The 21,306-nt window shown below is 46.5% G+C and overlaps 2 protein-coding genes across 3 annotated transcripts in view; both read right to left on the bottom strand.

Annotated features, from left to right (window-relative positions):
• The window catches only part of disp3 (dispatched RND transporter family member 3), a 30,874-nt gene extending 29,856 nt beyond the window's left edge, over positions 1 to 1,018 (bottom strand). For both annotated transcript variants that reach the window (XM_035536290.1, XM_035536291.1), the window contains exon 1: positions 720 to 1,018. The gene's annotated coding sequence lies outside the window, so the exon portion shown is untranslated. The remainder of the gene's footprint in view (positions 1 to 719) is intronic.
• Positions 1,019 to 6,945: 5,927 nt separating this feature from the next.
• si:dkey-32e23.4 (dynamin-1-like protein) lies at positions 6,946 to 21,094 on the bottom strand. Its single transcript, XM_035536334.1, has 18 exons — positions 20,910 to 21,094; positions 19,484 to 19,592; positions 18,854 to 18,995; positions 18,573 to 18,605; positions 17,841 to 17,887; positions 17,631 to 17,699; positions 17,370 to 17,456; positions 17,099 to 17,261; positions 16,756 to 16,876; positions 15,217 to 15,555; positions 14,631 to 14,751; positions 13,009 to 13,164; positions 12,198 to 12,287; positions 11,980 to 12,078; positions 11,681 to 11,794; positions 11,181 to 11,290; positions 10,565 to 10,724; positions 6,946 to 9,831 (listed from the first exon to the last, which is right to left on the bottom strand). The coding sequence occupies exons 2-18, from the start codon at positions 19,583 to 19,585 to the stop codon at positions 9,775 to 9,777; spliced, it is 2,010 nt and encodes a 669-aa protein (XP_035392227.1). The 5' UTR covers positions 19,586 to 19,592; positions 20,910 to 21,094; the 3' UTR covers positions 6,946 to 9,774.
• Between the last annotated feature and the right edge of the window lie 212 nt (positions 21,095 to 21,306).

The raw sequence follows: 21,306 nt of genomic DNA, 5'->3' as shown, positions 1-21,306 counted from the left end.
TTTGCCGATAGAGACGACCTGGAGTGGGGGGATGACCTAACACAAGGTTCTCCGCAGCGTCACCTGGGCTGCTGAGAAATGCAGGTGTATACAGGGGAGAGAGGAGAAATAAAAGAGGGGGCTAAATCAGCGTCGATAGAGAGATGGATAGATAGATGTGTTAATGAGGGAGAGAGAAGCAGAGTGACAGTAAGGGTATGAGAGAAAAAGACGGAGCGAGACACACACAGAGAGAGAGAGAGAGAGAGAGAGAGAGAGAGAGAGAGAGAGAGAGAGAGAGAGAGAGGGGCAGGCTCACACAAAGAGCTTTTAGTTTACCACATGTGGTGTTTACAATTAGATGCCTGACATAATGGGGATGGGATTGTAAAGATCTGTCAAATGATATATGTGGAACATGCAAGTCTGTCTGTGTGTGAGAGAGAGAGAGAGAGAGAGAGAGAGAGACACTCACAGAGGTACTGGTTCTGGCTATGGAGAGGCATCTGCGGAAATGCTGAATGATCTGGATCTGAATTTTGCCTCAATTCTCATTCAATCTCACTTTGTAATTAGACACGTGTGCGTGCACACACACACACACACACACACACACACCCTTTTCCCTTGTAACTAATGTTTTAAAATAGCCTCGTTATTCAGGTGAAGCGCTACGCACCTGAAGTTCCATGGACAGAGATGAACAGGCAACGCTGATGGAAGGGCGGGAGAACTCTTACCTGAGCTGGACCGTCTCTCACTGCAGGAATGTTCCTGGAGCTCTCGCTAACCCAGCCACCTTATCCCCTTCTCCCTCTGCTGTGTGAAAACAGTATAAACTGGGCTGTGAAATAAAGACCTGAGCACGTCCAGACCCTCGCGCACTTTAAAAGCCCTGGCACGCCGGAACCTGTGCACCTTTCCCTCTCTCATACCGTCTCCTCTCTTCTCGCTTCGCGCTCGTGCCTTGCGATGTCTCTTTTGTTTCACTCTTCCACTTTTCCCCACAGTGCTGTGTTCGGTTGTCCAGGCGACAGCTTGTGAGTGAGAGAGCGGCTTCTCTCTCTCTCTCTCTCTCTCTCTCTCTCTCTCTCTCTCTCTCTCTGTCCGCTCCTCTCTCTGTTACACTCACTCACCCTCTCTTGTTCAGCCTCGCTGCTTTGTTCGGGTTCCGATTCAGGCAGGCTCACCGATCGCCGGCAGGGGGGGTGGGCCGTGGGGAATCACTGTGAGACAGAGGGCAGAATGCTTCACCCTACCGCTGTAAGGGTTGCACTAATCCGCCAGCTCGCTTAACGCTCCACCTGCTGTGGTCGTTTGGCTACAGAACTGTGACCGACGATAAGCGCTGGCAAACTGATGCCTCTGGTCCCCCTCGGAAAATGATGGTTTAGTCTTGAGAGAGAGTGAGAGAGCGAGCGAGAGAGAGAGAGAGAGAGAGAGAGAGAGAGAGAGAGAAAGGTGAGAGAAATGGATTGAGAGAATGTTTGAGGTGATTGATTAGATATTGGGGGGGGGGGGGACATTTACATTCATTAATAACAAGTGTGGGGGCATTGACTATTTATTCTGCAGCTGCTAACTACCAACATGTGATTATAGAATGGTTATTGCAGAATATAATTCCACCACTTCACCTTAACATTACAGCTGGATTATGTTATACTCAGATGGAAATCAGATGCAATCATCGCAATAAGGTTAAAAACCCCATTAGCTCTTAAAAATACCATTATATTCCTTTGGAATATATGGAAAGCCAGACACACGCACACACACAATCCATCATGATGCCAAATGGCAGTATCTTGAAGAAGGCTGACATTTAGATCCCTGAAAGGGTTTTCAGTTAAAGAGACATGGCGGGGGTGGGGGTTACGGTAGGTGCTGTCTCTCACACACACACACACACACACACACACACACACACACACACACACACACACACACCCTTCTGCTTTAAAGGCACCCAGCAGGCCCTAATAGCTTGATAACGTATATTTAACCTTGACATTAAGTGAGTAATAGGTCTCTCTTGGTTAGCTTGGTAAAGGTATATGGAAATAGCTGTTTAGAGGGGAGGGTATACGGCCTGTGAACAGCACTGTACCTGCTGCAGGAGCGACTCACGGGATTGTCTGCAAGTCACTAAGAATCCGCTTTTGCGAACATTTTAGCCCATTGCATGAATTGCGCTAACCCTAGTCATGTGTCTTTGTGCTGTATGTACCATACCTGCACCTCCAAGGTCTAATATAATTTAAGATGTGGGGAGTGTGTTAGATCAGCTCTGGTGTTGCCTAGAAGCACAGACAGGACAGGATGCTGTTTAGTTTGTTCTCATGAAGTCATTCGGCTGTAATTCCCAGCAGGCCGATGCGTCATAATGTTACAAGGAGAGAGAAGGATGCATCATAACAGAGAAATCGCTCACTGTCTGCTTCTGATATTTTTAGAAGAGGAAATATGAAAATGAATGTTTTATTAGAAAAATGATCTCCATCATTTCACAAAATGGAATTTCAGAAAGAGCTGTTTGTTGTAGTTGGGAATATTGTATAACATAAATTTCTGATTGTAATTTTGTTCAGTAAAAGTCTAGGAACATAAATATTTTACAGCTGTTACTCTCGATGCTTAATTTTACAATGATTCATTGTCGCCAGATCCACCCAGTACTGCCTAGCATGCATGTCTCTAATGAATATAGCAACCTTTTCTCCATGCATGAAATATTTTTGCTAAATTATTTTTCCCTGACAGGTCAGAGAGGCAGAGAAGGAGCGAGGGAATGAGAGACACAGTGAGTGAGTGAGGGAGATAAAGAGAGAGAGAGAGAGTGAGAGAGAGACATTATGGAGATTTTACAGTTTGAAGAATATAGAACTTTAAAAGACAGATGTTGAAGAAAGGTGGGCAGGAAAAAAAATATATCAGCTACCTCTCGAACTTTTTTGCATGCAGTTTCCCATAAACGAAACGATTTTCTGTGCTGTAGCAGGTAACGTTCCTCTCCTGTAATCAATGCACAACTCCAATGGGGGGGGATCCTAAAACTGATATATTGTTGTAATTTAGTTTCAGAATGCCTGACACAGGTTTGTAGATGTGACTTGGCTTTGATGTGGTGCTGACTGAAATTGCCTGGCAAGACTGGATGAAATGTCACCAATCGATGTTCATCTGGAGCCGGGGGGTGGGGGTGGGGGTGGGAGTGTGCGTGGGGGTGTGTGAATGTGTTGATGAATGCCTGAAAAAGGCAACGTGCGCCAGGAGCTGGTGCACTGACTGCAGCCATCTAGCAGGCGCACACGGATCAGCGCAGTGCCAGGCTGAAACGTTAATATTCCACAACTGTTGTTCGTTCAGCTCCGTGCATTGATAAGCAGTTTTGTTTACAGCTGAGAGGCATCCAACTATTAAAACAACAAACACAGTGCGGCGCACGGTGCTATTAGCATAAGTCCATCACGACTGATTGAACTTGTGTGAACCGCTGGGCGGAGTTCTAACGGCAGGTGGGCTGGGCGCTTTGTGCCCATGGAGGGCCCAAAACCCGCATGTTTAAATACTTACCCTAACTTAATAAGACCTGTTTCAACTCAACAGCAGACAATCAAGCTCTTTATGAGGTAAGTGCCTTACAAGAGAGAAAACATTAAATGGTGAAAACATCAGGCAACTGATGCTCTGTGATTAGTTCAGAACGACATCGGGTGCACCTAAGTTCACAATGTATGTATCATATACACTCACCGGTAGCTTTGCTAGGTACACTTCGTTAGTTGTGGGTTGCACTGCCTCTTGCCTTCAGAACTGCTCAAATTTTTCATGGAACGATAGTTGCTACAGATTTGTCAACTGAACATTCACGATTAGTCTCCCGTTCCACCACATCTGAAAGCTGCCCTATAGGATTGAGATCTGTTGACTGTGGAGGCCATTTGAGTAGAGTCAACTGATTGTCATGGTGCAAAAAAAAAAAAAGATAATTTGATCTTTGTGACATGCGTATTGTCCTGTTGGAAGTAGCCGTCAGAAGATGGGCACACTGTGGTCATAAAGGGATGGACGCGTTCAGCAACAACACTCAGGTAGGCTGTGGTGTTTGAACCACGCTCAGTTGGGATTACAGGGTGCAAAGTGCAAAAAAGGTCATATCACCAACACCATGAGACTACTGGCAGCAGCAGCCTGAACCACTGACACAAGGCAGGATGTATCCGAACGTTTGGGCAGAAATCGAGACTCCTCAGACCAGACAATGTTTTTCCAATCTTCTATGGTCCAATTTATGTGAGCCTGTGTGAATTGTAGACTCGATTTGCCTGTTCTCATCTGACAGGAGAGGCACCTGGCGCTGTCTTCTGCTGCTGTCGTCCATCTGCTTCAAGGTTCGACGTGTGGCACATTCAGAGGTGTCCTTCTGCATACCTTGGTTGTAACGAGTGGTTATTTTACAAGTTAGTGTTGCCATTATATCCAACATGTCTGGCCATTGTCCTCTGACCTCTGGCATCAACAAGGGATTTTCACCCAGAAAACCATTGCTCACTGGATATTTTCTCTTTTTCGAACCATTCTCTGTGAACCCTAGACATGGCTATGCATGAAAATCCTAGTAGATCAGCAGTTTCAGTAAAAGCATGTATGTGGGACGCACGCGACTATGGTGACAGTTGCATGATGATGGCTATTTTTTCACTATTAATGCGATGGAACACTGCCTGTTACCATAATTCAGAGCTCTAATGGTAGCGGATAGACTTAAATAGCCACTAAAAAACCATGCGGCTTTTATCATATTCATTTAATATTTAAAAACACTGAGGTAAAAAAATTTAACACTGCTTTCTTTCCTTTGATAGTATATTTTGTCCTTCGCTACATTTCAGAGTGCATTAACTACATACATTTTTTAAATAACTAGCAATAAAAATCCAGTATTTTCCCAAAGTGCCAACCGGCCCTGCTTTGAAGTGCTGACAAAACGCTTCTATTGCACGAGGGAACCCTCTGTAAGGTCTCTAGCAGATAGGCTCCTTTGATGAAGAGTGTTTTCTCTCTGCAAGGTTTGGGTGAGTGCAGAAACCAAGAACTCAAAGCCCTTGGCAAGGTTTTTTTTCCCCTTTGTCCTGTCAATCTTTCACCCTCTGTCTGTTACTCTGATGCTTGCCTTTGTACAGCTTAGGCTTCCTGGCCGCCGAACGCCCCGAGGTGTGCAGACTTCGGACGGGTGCTTTAAGGACGGCCAGATGAGATGTGCTTCAGAAACACAATGACCACTTTGGAGCCTTCACTCTACCAGCCCTGGGAAACACAGAGGTATAGCTCGTGAGCCTGAATGCATCAAGGTGATTTTGACTCCGATGCCACAAATAGGTGCCACTCCGGAAAGAAATCGCATGGGTTCTAGGGAGCTGGACGTCAGGAACTTTTAGGCTCTTATGCAGGGCGATTTGCATATTTATCCGCGTCTGTGCGACCGGAGAATTGCCCCGTGACCTTGGCGTTAACAGCACCACGCTCTGCCTGTGTTACGCTGCGCTTTTGTATTAGACAAAATAATAAAAATAAATAAATAAACAATAGAATAATAATAGTGCGTCCGAGTCAAATACATCTGTCGATGCCTCTAATGAAATGAACAGGACGTGCTCTGAGATTATAAGGCCATTCCGGAGCCGGTGTTCCCCCAGTGACCGACTTATTTATTGTCCCGGCAGATGAGAAGCTGCTGTTGCTCCGCTAGAAGCAGGGCCAGATAGTCGTTTTCATTAGACGTCTCATTAAGTACCGGAACGCTTATCAGGTACGAGTCACTATTTACATTCCCCTCCTCCTCCCCCCCCCCCCCCCCAAACACAAGCGCGTATTATTGCGCCCGACCCAAATCTGCTCCAGCTGGCGAGGCCTTTAGTGCAGGTACGCTAGCAAAGTCGGCACTGTGCAAAAGAGCCGCCGTGGCACGGTTGCTGCTCGCGACGTGGCGCAAGAACCTCGCGTGTGCCCACGGGTAGCCTACAGGTCTCCGAACACCTTCAAATCCGTCGCAGGCGACACCATTTAGCAAAGATTTAACTCTGATCAGTTTACCTTCATCATAAGAAACGGGTTGTAATTGTATGCACTTTATTCTGCGCTTTGTGTGCAGTATTCTGCGCGTCTGTCCTCCACAGATAGGATGCAGTAATATTCCCAGGAAGCAACAGCTCCGGTCCCGTCGGCGTGCCTTATCGTCATTCAGCTCAGAGCTACAGATTTGTTTTGCGTTGTAATTATTTTTCCGTGACAGCGACCCTGTGTTGGCTGATGGCATGTAATTCAAACGTGATTAATAGCCGCCGTCTTGCCAGGCGGGCCGGTGCAAAGGGGGGGTAGGGGACACTAGCCCCTGGTAAGGTTAAGCTGTCTGCCTCAGATACCCGACAGAATTCGGGCCGTTAGAAGTTTGCGAGGTTGCCAAATCCTGTCTTTTTGGCCTCCGAGTCTGCGCTGAGTCACGACTATTAACCTTGCTGTATTCACGGCCGTTGGGGTCTAATTAAAGAACGTTTCCAAAAGAGTCAATTGTCTGTATATCTTTTTTTTAAAATGCCCAGATAAACATGTTCTCCGACACTAATCCGTTTCAGATCCCTCTCTCCGAAGGGCCTCCCTTCGCAGGGCTCGGCGGAAGTGCTGCAGATCTGATGGTTTGCTCGCTGCACAGTGCCAGCGCTTATTCTTTCCGCGTTCGTTGCCCGTGGGCGCCGAGCTATAAAAACGCGGTGCTGCGTTAAAACGCAGTGCTATTTCTCTGCAGACTTTCATGGTTTTATTTTGATTCCAACGCAGGGAAAAAATTTAAATGCAGAGAAAAAGCCGGTTGCTGGCTAGGAGCCGCCTTTAACACCGCCACCACGTATACAGAAAATATGAATAATTCGTATCTTGTGCTGTTGTGTGTGAAGGAGGAGAGAGGAAGGCTTGTATTAAATTTTAATTACTTTCTTCCATATCAACAAATATCAGTACATTTGTAGGTCTATGTATCACCATAAAAACGAAAATCAGCAGACACAGAACTCACAGGCATTTTGTCAGGTTGTAATATTATTTAAAATCTTTTTTTTTTAAATCACCCCCCTCCCTTTCACTCACTCTCACTCACTCTCTCTCTCTCTCTCTCTCTCTCTCACATACACACACACACACACACCTATACATGCAAAACACGTTTCAACATGTTACATCATAGATGGCAATACAATGGACATAATGTTAATCCGTAAAATTAAAATTCCTTTATCATTTCACTTTCACGCCATGATCAAATTCAGAATACACAGGCTGAAATAGATTTCTCTACTTTTGGCTCGAGTGCAGTGCAAAGCACCCAAAACAAAACGTGGCACAAAAGCGGTTGGGAACATCTGCCGTCCCGAAGCGTCGAGGCTGCTGCCCGTTTCTGCGCCTCATCCTAGCCGTCGTCTCATTAGTGTCGAGATTTCAGCGAGTGATTAAAATTCACCGGCCTTTAAACACCAGCCCTTTAGCAAGGACGTCACTCTACTCTTGATATTTCGGCCGCTGCTGAAATACCGAGGCTTCTCCTAGTCAGACAAGCAGCGTTTGGGAAAGAAAAGCAGCACTCACGCATGCCAAACGCGTACAAAGAATACACAAGTTCTCATCTGGAGGGTAGGAGCTCGCAGGCCGGTTAAATTAAACGGACAGAGGAGACGGAGCCCGGAAGACACGCGCTCAAAGTGAAAGACAGGCAAAAAAGAGCATGCCAGGAGCCCGACTGACAGGGTTTTCGATCTTGCACACAAATAAACCTTCACTGTGTGGGGAGAGCGGGGTCTGCATCTCCCTCGTCTATTCATTTCAGAAAGCTCCGATCAGACTGGACTCGCCTGCTGAACTAGGGATATCATCCACTCTCTTTACGCGCACTGGCGGAGAGACTGTTTGGCGTTTGCCGTGCTGGGACCTACAGTTAGTTACACACGGAGTCTACCTCACCCTACCTTATGTAGGGGACACCAAAGCATCTGGATGTAGTCTAAGAAACACACACACACGTTGCGACATGTCTTTTTAGTGCAAAAATTAATTTCAAGGCAGCAACCATGCGGAACATCAGATCAAAGGTCTATACTGCAGTAGTCATTCCACTGGCCTACTCATCTGACATAAATGGCAGCTTTTAACTAATTTGAAATATGGATGCTTTCTTCATGTTTGTAACTAAAAGTATTTCTCAGCAGAGTGCACATGGTTTTCTAACTGAACGTAACACGAGTTACGCGACCTCTAACGCACCGTGCACTCACACCGACTATTAATGTTCACGCGTCCATAAATATTACACCGAAGTCAAGTCTCTGGCACGCGCGGGCACGGCTGTCAGTGGACGGAGCGCTTTCTGCTCTGCTCAGTACCGGCGACCCAAAGGCGATCTGTATGTTCACAGTAATCGCATTTTGTTCGATATTTTTCTAGCCCGCGTTGACTAATCTTAACGCCCGCTAATGGCTCTGCATTCGAAAACAAAGCTGTGCAATTTGATTCGCATTAGCCGCGCGCCTAAGTGATTTAAGTCAGACGGAATGAAACGTGATGAAGCAGCATTCATTAGACGCGCGTCTGGTTTATCGAGCACGCCGTCGTTACGTGGGGATGACTGGGCCGGGCGCCGCGGTCTCCCGTCGTCTGCTGCAACGCCCGTCTTTGTTCAAACCATGCACACCAGACCTGTCTCGTATCCGTTAGTCTTTCCACAAATAAACCTCGCACGGTACCTGGGTGCAAAACGACTTCCTTCAAAATAAGATTCACTGAAAACTTATACAGACCACGTAATTATATAGAGTATTTACAATCTTCACTGACACTTTACTCTTAAAAAAAAAAAGCTTTTGTTGATTGGTTACTGTTCATTTTCACAGTCCACATAGAGATATTTTAGTTGGTCCTTCTTCAGTAAACAACACTAAATCCCTACATATCTGAATGGAAGCGCAATTGTTAAATGGTGTACTGTATATGAGATATGGGAGACTATTCCATATTCATGCAGTAAGTTCCTACAATCTGTTCAGAAACGCCAGTGTTATCCAGGGCAAGGAGAGAAAAGCTGTTTTGTAATATTAATAACATATCTATGAGATTGCAGTAGGCGTGACGCTTTTTCCAGGTACAATTATATAGTCTCCGGTTGGTTCCAGTCAGGAAAAAAGACTATGATTGGTCTGTGTTCAAGCATTATGGGTAGAGCCACTGAAAATGTTCTACGTGTGAGCTGTTTTTCTTTTGAAATGAGCTTTGTTGTTAGTACTGATCAACTGGCATTTCAGTTCTGGTTTAGTGGTCTCAGTGGCTGGTGAAAAAAAAGATTGTCCCGATGGCAAAATTACAGAGAGTCAGTGCAATTTTAGAGCTTATAACATAAAGACATGGATTGTTCATGTGTGGCAAATAATGGTTTAAAAAAAAAAAAAAGTGCAAGCCCACCTCAGCATAAACCAACACACACACACACACACACACACACACACACACACACACACACAGACAAATAAATAAATACATATTTAAAGAAACTGGTGTGTATACAAGTGTGTATAACAAGTACCTGAACAATTAGGAACGTAGAAACAGTCATAAATACTTTTTGAAGCATGTGCCGAGGAAGCAGTGAAATTCCTTAAATATGTATTTGCGAGACGACTTGTTCACGCAGTACAGACATACAAAACACGTGAACACTCACACACTCAGCAACATGCCACTGCTGACAGTGTTTGGCTACCACAGGTGAGTCTCTCGGATCTCTGAGATAATGTTGTTGGCCTTCTGGAGCGCCTGAGAAAAGATAAAGAAAGCGACAGAATGGGGGGGGGGACGAAAACGAGGCATTAGAGAGCAGAGTCGTGAGACAAGTCAAACCAAAGAATCAGTGTGTGAAAGTACGCGAGTCAGTGCACACCTGTCTATAGTACCAGTCAGAGTTGGACGCATCTAGTTATTTTCTGCATTTTTGAAAAACCACAAAGGCATCAAAACACTGAAATACCACACGTGTGATTTTGCTGCGCATCATCACTTAAGTGTGTGAATCTCACGTAAGCAGCCAGCCGTTCCTTTGATGACAGCGTCAAAAGTGCTTGGTGTTCTCTCAACCAGCATCACGAGGTTCCCACCTATGATGCTATATGCTCTTCTTGAAGATATATAAAGTTCAGCCTGAAAACTATTTGCTAAAGGAGCACTTTTTTTCTGTTTGTTTCTTTGTTTGTTTGTTTCATTGTTATTTACACTGACTTACAATCGATATTGAAGACTGAAAAACATGGAGTCAGGTGCGTCCAAACGTTTGACTGACACTGTAAGTACAACATCTTTGAGTGTCTGGCAAACACACAGGCCCACTCACTAGCACCGACACACACCCCCACACACTTTTACCACCCCACCCACCTTCACACACACACACACACACACACACACACACACACACACACACACACACACACACACACACACACACACACACACACACACACACACACACACAACACACACACACACACACCCACTCCAGCATGTGGGCGAGTTCGGTGCGTTGCTGCGCTGTCTCCTGAGACTCGATCAACAGTTCCTGTAGGAGCGGCTGCTTGTAGAGCTGACCCACGAGCTCACTCTGTAGTCGTTCCTTCACGTGGTTCACCAGGAAGTGCATCACAGTTTTGGGCACGCTAAGCAGAGCCGGGGGGGAGGGGTGGCATTGGAGAACACGGCAGAGAGGAACGTTAGTCAGGAACGTAGGTAGGACAGGGAGATTGCACACACACACACACACACACACACACACACACACTTGCGCACGCACACTTATTCTATGTGGGTCAGTTCAGTGAAAAGTTTTTTTCTCAGGAAATACTGCAATTCAACTTTACAAGCTATTGTAAGAGAAGGATTTATTTTAAAAGGAGGATTTCACCAATGTTAGACCATCAAAACATTTTCATAAATCATTTTTCATAGGCAGCACAGCCTGAAGCTTTACGAAGCACTCGAGTGGATTACAGCGGACCACTGCCCCACAGTCACAACGGCTTGTTGTACACAAAAAGAAATTATTTCATTCTTGTACATACAACACCACTTCTAATGCCCGACCCAGCTGACCCTTGCCCTCTGACCCTGCTGACCTGTCCTGAATGCTCTTGCGCACGATGAGGAAGTAGCACTTGATGAGGCGCTGGATGACCTCGCAGTCTCGCTGCTCGCGTGTGCTCAGCTTGCGCGAGATCGGCACCGGCTGCGGAAGCCAAAACAGATCAGACCCTCCTCATGCTCTTGGCTGTATGTCGCACCTTAGTCACATTCACAAGCCTACACCAACAGTGGACTGGTTTCCGTAAATAACGTCCTAGGAAATTAGCATATGCATAATGAAGTAAAGTGGAGGTGTGCTGCTCCCCTGAGTGTGCTCATTAAATCAGGATTTGCATATTCATGGTAAATTTGGTACTCTCATGGACTCCGAGTTGTTCCAATTTCTCTTGTGTTATGTTCCAGCATGCCTAATCCAGGTGATCAAGGGCAGACCAGGCTCATGGGACAGGCAGGGCTCCTAAAGGATTGGACGGGACTCCACGGCTGTAGCAGATGCCAACGAGGACAGGCTGGACCTGGGACAGTGTCTCACCGTGTCCAGCAAGTTGACTGCTTTAACTGGGCTTCCAAAAGCGGCCAAGGGGCCCTTTTCCTCCGACGTCATCCTCTCCTTCTTCTGGGGCTTCCCTGCTTCCGCCGACTTGGTCTGAGGAAAAGGAGCAGATAGGAAGTGAAACACAGAATATGCTCAGTGAGAGAGGGATCGACCAGTGAGTCTGGGACAGTGACCAGGGCGAGTGAGAAAGAGGGAGAGGGAGAGAGAGAGAGAGAGGGGGGAGAGAGAGAGAGCGAAATTAAACTCTGTATATTATGTGTGTGTGAGACAAATACCTGCTGGCTGTTGACTGAAGCAGACACTTGAGCCGCGTCTGTGAAGTCTGGGTGCTTGGTGTTGATGTACGCCAGTTCTATTGCCACCAGATTATGTACCTGGGACAGAGGCACAAGGCACAAGGACACAGAGACGTTCACACTGGACTGCAGGCCAACTTTATCCGAGCAGAACCTCCGCCGCCTTCCGCTCCGTGCATCTCAATTCAGCCTCTTACCATTTCGTTGGTGATTGGAAGACGTTTTCTCAGTAAGCTCGTCACAACCTCCACTATTGAGTCGTGCAATTTGGGGAACCGCAAAAGTTCCTGCGTGGACGCATGCACACACATGCACACGCACACGCACACGCACACACACACACACACACACACACACACACACACACACACACACACACAGCATCGATCAAACGCATAACACTTATATGTAGCTTCTAAACTGCTTGTATGCAGCCAAAAGTGGACAGATAGACAGAAATTAAGACAGCCATTATGTAAAATGTGAGTGAGTCTATAATGTAATCCCCCACAATATATCACAGTAAGGTTAACAGAGTTATCTGCACCCCGGTACTCGCTGCAGTCTGACTGAAATATTGACACAGAACCTGAATGGAAATGATTCTGTGTTAACAGCAAACAAAAGAACGATAAAAGAGTAACGTATGTAACAGAGCAAGTGGCAGGAGAGATAAGGCACCGCTAAGGCGCCGAGCGAGAACGAAACGAAATGTCTGCGGCAACACGACAGCAACAGTAATAAGCGCTTGTGTCTTGTGTTTGACTTAAACGTGATACAGTGCGACGCTTGAACCCAACGCTCTACTGTGTGTAGAAGTCGAGTGGTGTAACACAATGGCCATTCATTCATCTCCTTCACTGAGTCACACAGCAAATCGGACAACTTTAAGAGAGATTTTGATTTACAAGAGCAACATGCCCGCACGAGCACACAATACCTACGGTGCTCTGTGATTTGCGTGCGCTTGCTCTCTTGTGCATGTAGAAGCGTGTATGTGTGTGAGACCTGCGTGCTGTGTGATGAGCAATGTTGGATGATGCGCTGTAGTTCCTCGTGCACGAGCTCCACACAGCGCAGGCTGGGCTCTTCCAGCCTCTTAATCTGCCTCTTCACCAGCAGCTCGAAGCTCACCTCAGGGACAAACAGGGCTGGCCGCGGGCCCTGCAGCACAGAAACACTACATTACCCAGCAATTACCTGGGCGCTCAGCCCAACTCTTTACATATTCTTGAAATTGTGGTGGCGCCAACACGCAATCATCTTGAAGGACACGTTTTTTTTTTTACTCAATCACACAACATGCTTCTTGGCAGGAAAACCACAAAAATACTTTTTAAATTCTATGAAAATACACTACACAGGTTTGTGTACCAAGAAAATGGTCTAATAATGTTTAGTTTTTAAATTATGACTTTTCACAGAGGCAAAGACCAGAAAATGAATACTAGGTGAACCACATGCACATGCAAAGACACAAACACCAACACACACATCAGCACACACACAGTCACCAACACAGATGCATGCACAGAAATACACATACACACACAGATACACAAACACCAACACACACACACACATCAGCACACACACAATCACCAACACAGATGCATGCACAGAAATACACACACACACACACACATACACCAACATACACACACACACCAACATACACACACAGATACACAAACACTAACACACACACACACAGATACACAAACACTAACACACACACACACACACAGATACACAAACACCAACACACACACACACAGATACACAAACACCAACACACACACACACACACACACACACACACACACACACACACACACAGATACACAAACACCAACATACACACACACACACCATACACCAACATACACACACACAGATACACAAACATATACACACACACAGATACACAAACATATACACACACACACACACACACACACACAATCACCAACACACATGCATGCACAGAAGTACACACATCCACACACACACACACCAACATACACACACAGATACACAAACACCTACACACACACACACACACACACACACACACACACACACACATGCAGACACAATCACCAACACACATGCATGCACAGAAGTACACACACACACACACACACACACACACACCAACATACACAGATACACAAACACCTACACACACACACACACACACACACACACACACACAATCACCAACACACATGCATGCACAGAAGTACACACATCCACACACACACACACACACCAACATACACACACAGATACACAAACACCTACACACACACACACACACACAATCACCAACACACATGCATGCACAGAAGTACACACACACACACACACACACACACACACATACACCAACATACACACACAGATACACAAACACCTACACACACACACACACACATGCAGACACAATCACCAACACACATGCATGCACAGAAGTACACACACACACACACACACACACACACACACACACACACACACACACACACACCAACATACACAGATACACAAACACCTACACACACACACACACACACACACACATGCAGAGACACACAAACGCAGACACAAACAAAAAACACACAGACCGTGGCATTTCGAATGGCAGTGAGAATGTCTAACTCAGTAAGTCCTCCAAGAGGGTCAATGGACTGCAGAGTTCGCCCAAACGTCTCGTGGAAAATGTAGCAGATACGAGCACCACCACACCTGTAAAAAAACCACATACACACACACACACACACACAAGCCTGCCAGATCAGTGCCTCCACAGGCGAGATGACTAGCATGGCTGTCGTACATCGCGCTGATCAATAGTCAGTGTGGGGTGCTGGTAGTCCGGGAAAAAAAGACGTTTCCTGCCTGCAGCCTGGCGGGTGGAGGTAAGGAGCTCTGTGCTGCCTAATTATCTGCCTGTCATTCTCACTCAGCTGTGCAGAACAAATGTGTAGAGTTCAATATCTATCAAACACCCAAACAATGAGATGCTTTAGTTACAGCTGTGTGTGTGTGTGTGGGGGGGGGGGGTCCCGATTTTCCACGCTCAGATTGAATTTACTGTGCGTTTTGTGCTCTGCCGAGGTGCCCGTCTGGCCGTCGCCACAATCGGGCGTCCATCTCGGAAGTGGACTACACGGAACGCGTGGCTAAGGCACGCTCCGGGGCGGCACTCACAGCTCGGACGTCTGGATGTGGCGCGCCGTGCCCTCGATGGTGTCACGGTAGTCGGAAGCGAACTTGGTGACGATGTGCAGCAGTGTGGTGCTGGGGTCGTCCACGGGCCGGCCGTACCCGCTGAGGCGGGCCTGGTACTGGCTGGTGAGCGAGGTGGCGCGCGCCCGCAGCTCGGGCAGGCAGTCGCGGATGTGGTGCATGAGGAGGCGCCCGAGGGTGCGTGCCAGGTAGCGGGAGCCCGCCCGTGACGTCACCGATGGGTAGTGGCGCTGCAGGAAGGCCTGCTCGTCGCGCCACGCGTCCGCCACGCTCTTGCTTGTGTTCAGGTCGTGCTGGCTCCTGTCGGGAGAGGGAGACGAGGAAGAGGAGGAGGAGCAGGAAGAGGAAGAGGGTTTAGACAGAGGTGTTTGATGAGGCCAGTGAGGAGCTTCACTTTTTCCTCACTTTATCTTTCTAAATAATAATAAAAAAAATGACATACAACTAAATCTAGTCATCATTTACTGTCTGTTCCGTAGAGGTGGAAATGGGAGTTGTATTTTTAGGTCGATAAAACAGAAATGCCCTCCCTAGAGGAGTATAACACTGTTCTCTGCTGGAAAAAGAATGCTCCGGCTCAGAGGATAAGTGTGATTTTCTTGTTGTGTTTTTAGCAGGTATCTCATAGAGGACGCGTTTTTAACATCAGACATTGGTGGAAAAAAGAAGCTGTCAGCCTGTCATGTTGATCGCCACATCCACCTTCTCATTTGCTACCTGTGAATGCGACGTTCCCACTCTAAAGCCCTGGGGAGGAGCACAGTCTCAGCGGCGATTGTTTAGCAGGGTGGTCTGTGTTTTCCTGCGCCTGCAGATGTCCATCGGGACACTAAAGGGGGTCGAGTAAACCGCATGGCGGAATCACGCCTGCGATGTTTCTCCAGGGTGCCGCCCATCTGGTGGGCAGCCAGTGTGCCCCCCGGGACTTAAAGGGCTTGAAGTGAGCAGACAAGGTCGGCTGGTATGGTGCACTTAGCAAATGTTTAAAAAAAGGAAGAAAGACTTGCAACCAAGCATAAGGACACGACTCCTGGCAATGCTCTGCTAGACATCGATTTCCAGGTGTTTAGAATGGCTGTACTGATGCATATTTCTGATTAAATGCTTCATTCTCTGTACACCTGACAATGTGCGGCTGTAAATCAAACATGGATTATTCTGTAAACTCTGGTGAATTTATATAAATATAAAGAATGCATCAGAAAGGGCGGTTTGCAGATAATCATAATGTGTTCACCATAAACAGCCGCTGAACATAAACTTCTGATATGGGATGAGGTTCTAGTAAGAAAATAATCCCAAGTTTTAAATGATAAAACTTTGGTGGGATTAGTGGGACTTTTTTGTCTTTAGATAAAGTCTCAGATTTTAAATGTAACCAAACTACACAGTTCTAACCTTCGGAAGCAATGTTACCTCCTGCCGCTGCTTCACGGAAGCCAGCGTGACTTCAGCTCCCAGTTTTGAGTCTTCGCGTCTGCTGTGTTAAAGGCGTCTTACCTGTTCACCACCCCGACGATCCCCAGCCTGACTGGGATGACCCGGCCCAGCAGAACCTCCAGGGCGTCTGTGCCGGCGTCCATCAGGTCCAGCTTACTCACGACCAGCAGCGTCCTGCGACCTGACCACGCATGCGCGCAGAGACAGGCACACGCAGGAGAAACAGCCGTGTCAAAAGAGGGAAAACAAATTCAGAAGGGGAACCACGAGTCACACGGGATGAGGGAGTTAAGGACAAGGCCCGCGTCGACAGACGGCCCGATCCACGGGGTCCTCGTGGAGAGGAGGGCAGCTGCCCCACGCTGTGCCCAGGCAGAGTGGGACCCTCTCGCGCGCTCCTCACCATCTGGGTCCACCTCGCGGGCCAGTTTGAGAGCGTCGGACGTGGCCAGGTCTGAGTTGGCCGGGGACACGCACAGGATGAGAGAGTTGGGGTTGGAGATGAAGGAGAGGATCATGTCCTGCACCTGAGACTCGATGTCCTCCGGCTGGTCGCCTACGGGGACCTGGGGGACAACCATGACAGAATCGAGCCAAAAATGCAGAAGAACTTTCTCACAAAACAAACGTCGCGAAGCGGATTGAGAAGGAAGTAGTTTGCCTTCTGAGGTTACCTTGGTGATTCCAGGCAAGTCGACCAAGGTGAGGTTTAGGACGTTGGGGGAGTAGATCTTCAGATGGATCGGCTCTGGGCTAATGCCCTATGAGCAAGATCAGAGAACATTAAAACTAATAAGAATCAATCAGAATCAAAAGATCAAGAACAAAAAAAACACAGAATTGGCGGCAGGCCTTGAAAATGTTCCAGCCAGATCGAGAGAGAGAGAGTGTGTGTTTGTGTGTGTGCGGTTTAAACTGCAATCTTCCTTCAGCACCTTGTTGTTGGTAGTACGATCAGTCTCCTCTTCAATTTCCTTGCGAATTTCTGCAAAATCTGTGAAAATCTGACAGGAAAATTAAAACCCATTTCAGGTCAGCTGAGCACAACATCACCACCTTAACAACTGATCAGACAGCAGGACAGCAGCACTCCTGAAGAAACCGGCTGAAAATACGATTACGTGAACAAGGATGCCATTAAATACCTGCTTTTTACAGTGAAGGAACGTTCCCCATTCTTCTGCTTTGATTCCTTTAAGACGCAGAAAAAGTTAAAAATAGACCCAAAGCTCCAGCTAGACAGCGGAGGTGCATGAGACAACTCTCCTGAGAGTAACGGTTCGGCTGGGTGGAGTCGTGACACGCCACAAAACCATTCAGCCATGGCTGTTTGAAATGCCACTGCACTGGTGTCTACCCAACAGCCTTAGTTAAAGAAAGCGTTACACACGCATGCAGTACTGTGCTAAAGTCTTTGGCCACCATTAGATTTGTTGTTTTTGCAATAATAATATGACCATATATAATTATTTCTCAATCTATTTATAAGAATACAACTATAAAATAAGAAAATGCATATGCAGTAGTAAAAGAACTAAAGGAAAAACTGTTTCTTTAGGCGATAGTAGCAAGTATTTAGCGTGACGTATCCTTACACTTCAGCACTAGCAAGAAAAGACCCTAAATCTACTTAAGAACTCTGGGTGGTTGTGCTTAGTGCCAAGGGAGGTCACACTACATACTGTATTTGTTTAAGTGATGGTACATACTTTAAACAAAGAAACATATAAATACATATGATTAAGACAGCAGCCACAGAAGGACTCTGGCTGAACCTAAACCAAGATAAAGGTAGATGATGACACTGTTGTGTAAAGCTGTGGACAAGCCAGATTCGTGCAGGTAAAAGAGAGGGTTAGTGCTTTCCACACAGAGACCTGGATAGCGGCACTGAGAGCCTGCGTCTGCCCCTGTGACACAGCGGAAAGAAAGAAGGGGTCGTTCAGAACATGTTAAGAGGAAAGACGCTCATTTTGATATAAGGAGACAAGTGAAGGTCGTTCATAGCTATTTGTATGATGAGAATGATCTTGCATGTTAGTGCAGTAACAGTACAAAATGAAGAAAATTAATTAGAAAAGTTGTTAGTATTTCCTGCACTTATGCAGTGTCTTCACTACAGATTACACAGAGGGATGAGGCGTGCACTACAGTTTACCGTTCTCCTGCTTCTCACGCTGTGCCAGAGGAGGGACAGTTACCAGCTGCAACACTAGAGGGCGACGTGTGACTATTCCAGAGCCACGAGGCAGAAAGTCCCGTCCAACTAAACTCTCCAACACTGAACTCTTTCCACTGCTCTGTGGATTAAATGACTCACACACACACACACACACACACACACACACACGCACGCACGCACGCACGCACGCACGCACACACACGGGCCAAGCAGCATACCAGAAAGAAAACACTAGAAGGCACGTGTGATCACATACGTATGTAAAACACTGTGTCACGTTCACAAATATAAATGTATATTTACAGGTTTTTTCCAATAGTATGATTTTTGATAAAGCACTACCTAATCTGCAGTAAGTGAGGCCTGAGACATTTCCTCTGATACTGAGAGGACACGCTAGTAAACAGACATCCCCTCCCCCAAAAGCAAAACCACAATCTGAAAGTTAAAAAAAAAGTGTACAATGTCCAAGTTTCCTCTAAAAGGAAATACAACTAAAGTGCAGTTGTGGCATGGGCCAACAAGGGCTTTGTGACTATATGCAGCACGTGGCAGTCACGCAGCAGACGGCCGGATTGGAAACGGTGACGACACTGCCTGACAGACCTGTGATCCAACCACCACGATCTGAGGAAGTTGAATGATCTCGGCTCCGACGGTGAGGAAGACCTCCTGCAGACGGTTAATGATGGGTATCAGCGTGTCCATCTCTCAGCTGGGACAGAGACAGAGAGGAGGCGGGGAAGAGGAACAGACAAAGAGATGCAATACCAGACTTATAAACAGATTTAGGTTGAATGGTTTTAACAAAGAAGCTCGCGTACAATGTTCAATCACGAAAGATCAGGTGCTTTGTCTGCTATTGTTCTAAACAGTGTAAAAGTAAATATACGTGGACTTAACCACATGGCATTACACTAGACCTCTGCCGTTCAGGTTTCACACAGTGTTTCTAAAGTGAAATTCAGTCAGGTGTCTTCTCAAAAGTTGTAAGGTAGGTTGTCAGTCTTTGTGAGTATAACACATGTAAAACATGTAAGTTCAATGTATGTCACATGACTTGAAAAATAACTTAGAAACAAAAGTCAGTGATTGAATGTATTTGTGTGGCGTGGATGTCTATCGACATGCTCCATTTTCACATATTTCTGCTAAAGGTTAAGAATGTTGGGTATGGGATCTCAGACTAGGTTACCAGCTGTCAAGTATCATTCCTGTTATTGTGTGTGTGAGTGAACGTGACTAAGTGTGTGATACAGGTGTCGTCTAAGCTCATTCTGGATGTATGAGGTGGTGTGGGTATGTGTGTTCATGAGACACAGAGCGAAAAGGGAGAGAAAGTTTATGCTCTGGCAAAGATGAGTCTGTAAGATTTACATTACATTAAACACCAATCCAAGCTTAGAGGTTGTCCTACACATCAGTACTTCAAAGGAACCACTGCTTAGGTGGCTCTGTCCTTTCTGCCTCCTGGTTGTTGATGTGAAGGTGTCACGTCAGACAGTGGCAGATTTAAACATCACTATTTACATGAGTGTTTGAACAACCCACATAACTGGCTCAACAGTACCACGTTTTATTACAACTGTCAAACAGGCCGCTAATTAGCAAGTTCATTTACACTCTCCAAATGCTATGAAATTGGTGTTATTTGAGTGGGTGTTTTAGGTTAGTACCCCTGGCATAAAATTGACTTGACATAAAACTGGCCAGCGGAGTGAGAGCGCCACTTAACAAATGTGTACACATGAATGCATTAAGCACCAGGCACCAGTGAGCACCTGAGACAGATGCTGGATATCTTGACATGTTTTCCCAGTCTCTTTGCTGAATGAACGTTAAAAGAGCAGAGACATCAGCACAGAGGCCGGTAAAGACACACCAGAGAGCTGTAGGCGGCGGCTGTGCATGCAGGGCTTAGTTAAACGAGGAAACAGTCGAATAGTTGAATAATTATCTAGGAGCACACGAAAGACGATGCTACGTTAGCCAGCTAGCTAACTATGATGGCTATAGCAAAATAGCTGGTTACCTGACTGAGTCTCCTTATCAAAATGCGATGTGTTGTTCTATTTTTTTTTCCCTGTCAGACCGTCACAACTATACTCTTTGCATTGCAAAGGAAGAAAAATCGTTTCGACTCAAGAATTTGTAAACGGGCTCATCCTCCAGGTTTCGCTTCCTTTCGCCCTTCCCCGAGCAGCTGTCAAATGACGATAGGCGGTCTCGCATTACTTCCAAGGGCCATGATTTGTTGATGCGCCATTGACGTTCTGTTGCACTGATATCTCATTGGATACCATCGCTGTCAATCACAGGTTCGCGCCGGGTACCGCACCCTGACCCACGCCTCCCCAACATCAGGACCCTTTATCATTACCTGCGGTCCGTCCTTGGCGGTTCCTGATCTCAGATCGACCAGTTGAAAG

This window comes from Electrophorus electricus, chromosome 18 (genome assembly GCF_013358815.1).
Source record: "Electrophorus electricus isolate fEleEle1 chromosome 18, fEleEle1.pri, whole genome shotgun sequence".
Taxonomy (NCBI): domain Eukaryota; kingdom Metazoa; phylum Chordata; class Actinopteri; order Gymnotiformes; family Gymnotidae; genus Electrophorus; species Electrophorus electricus.
This window is presented reverse-complemented; position numbering and strand designations above follow the sequence as displayed.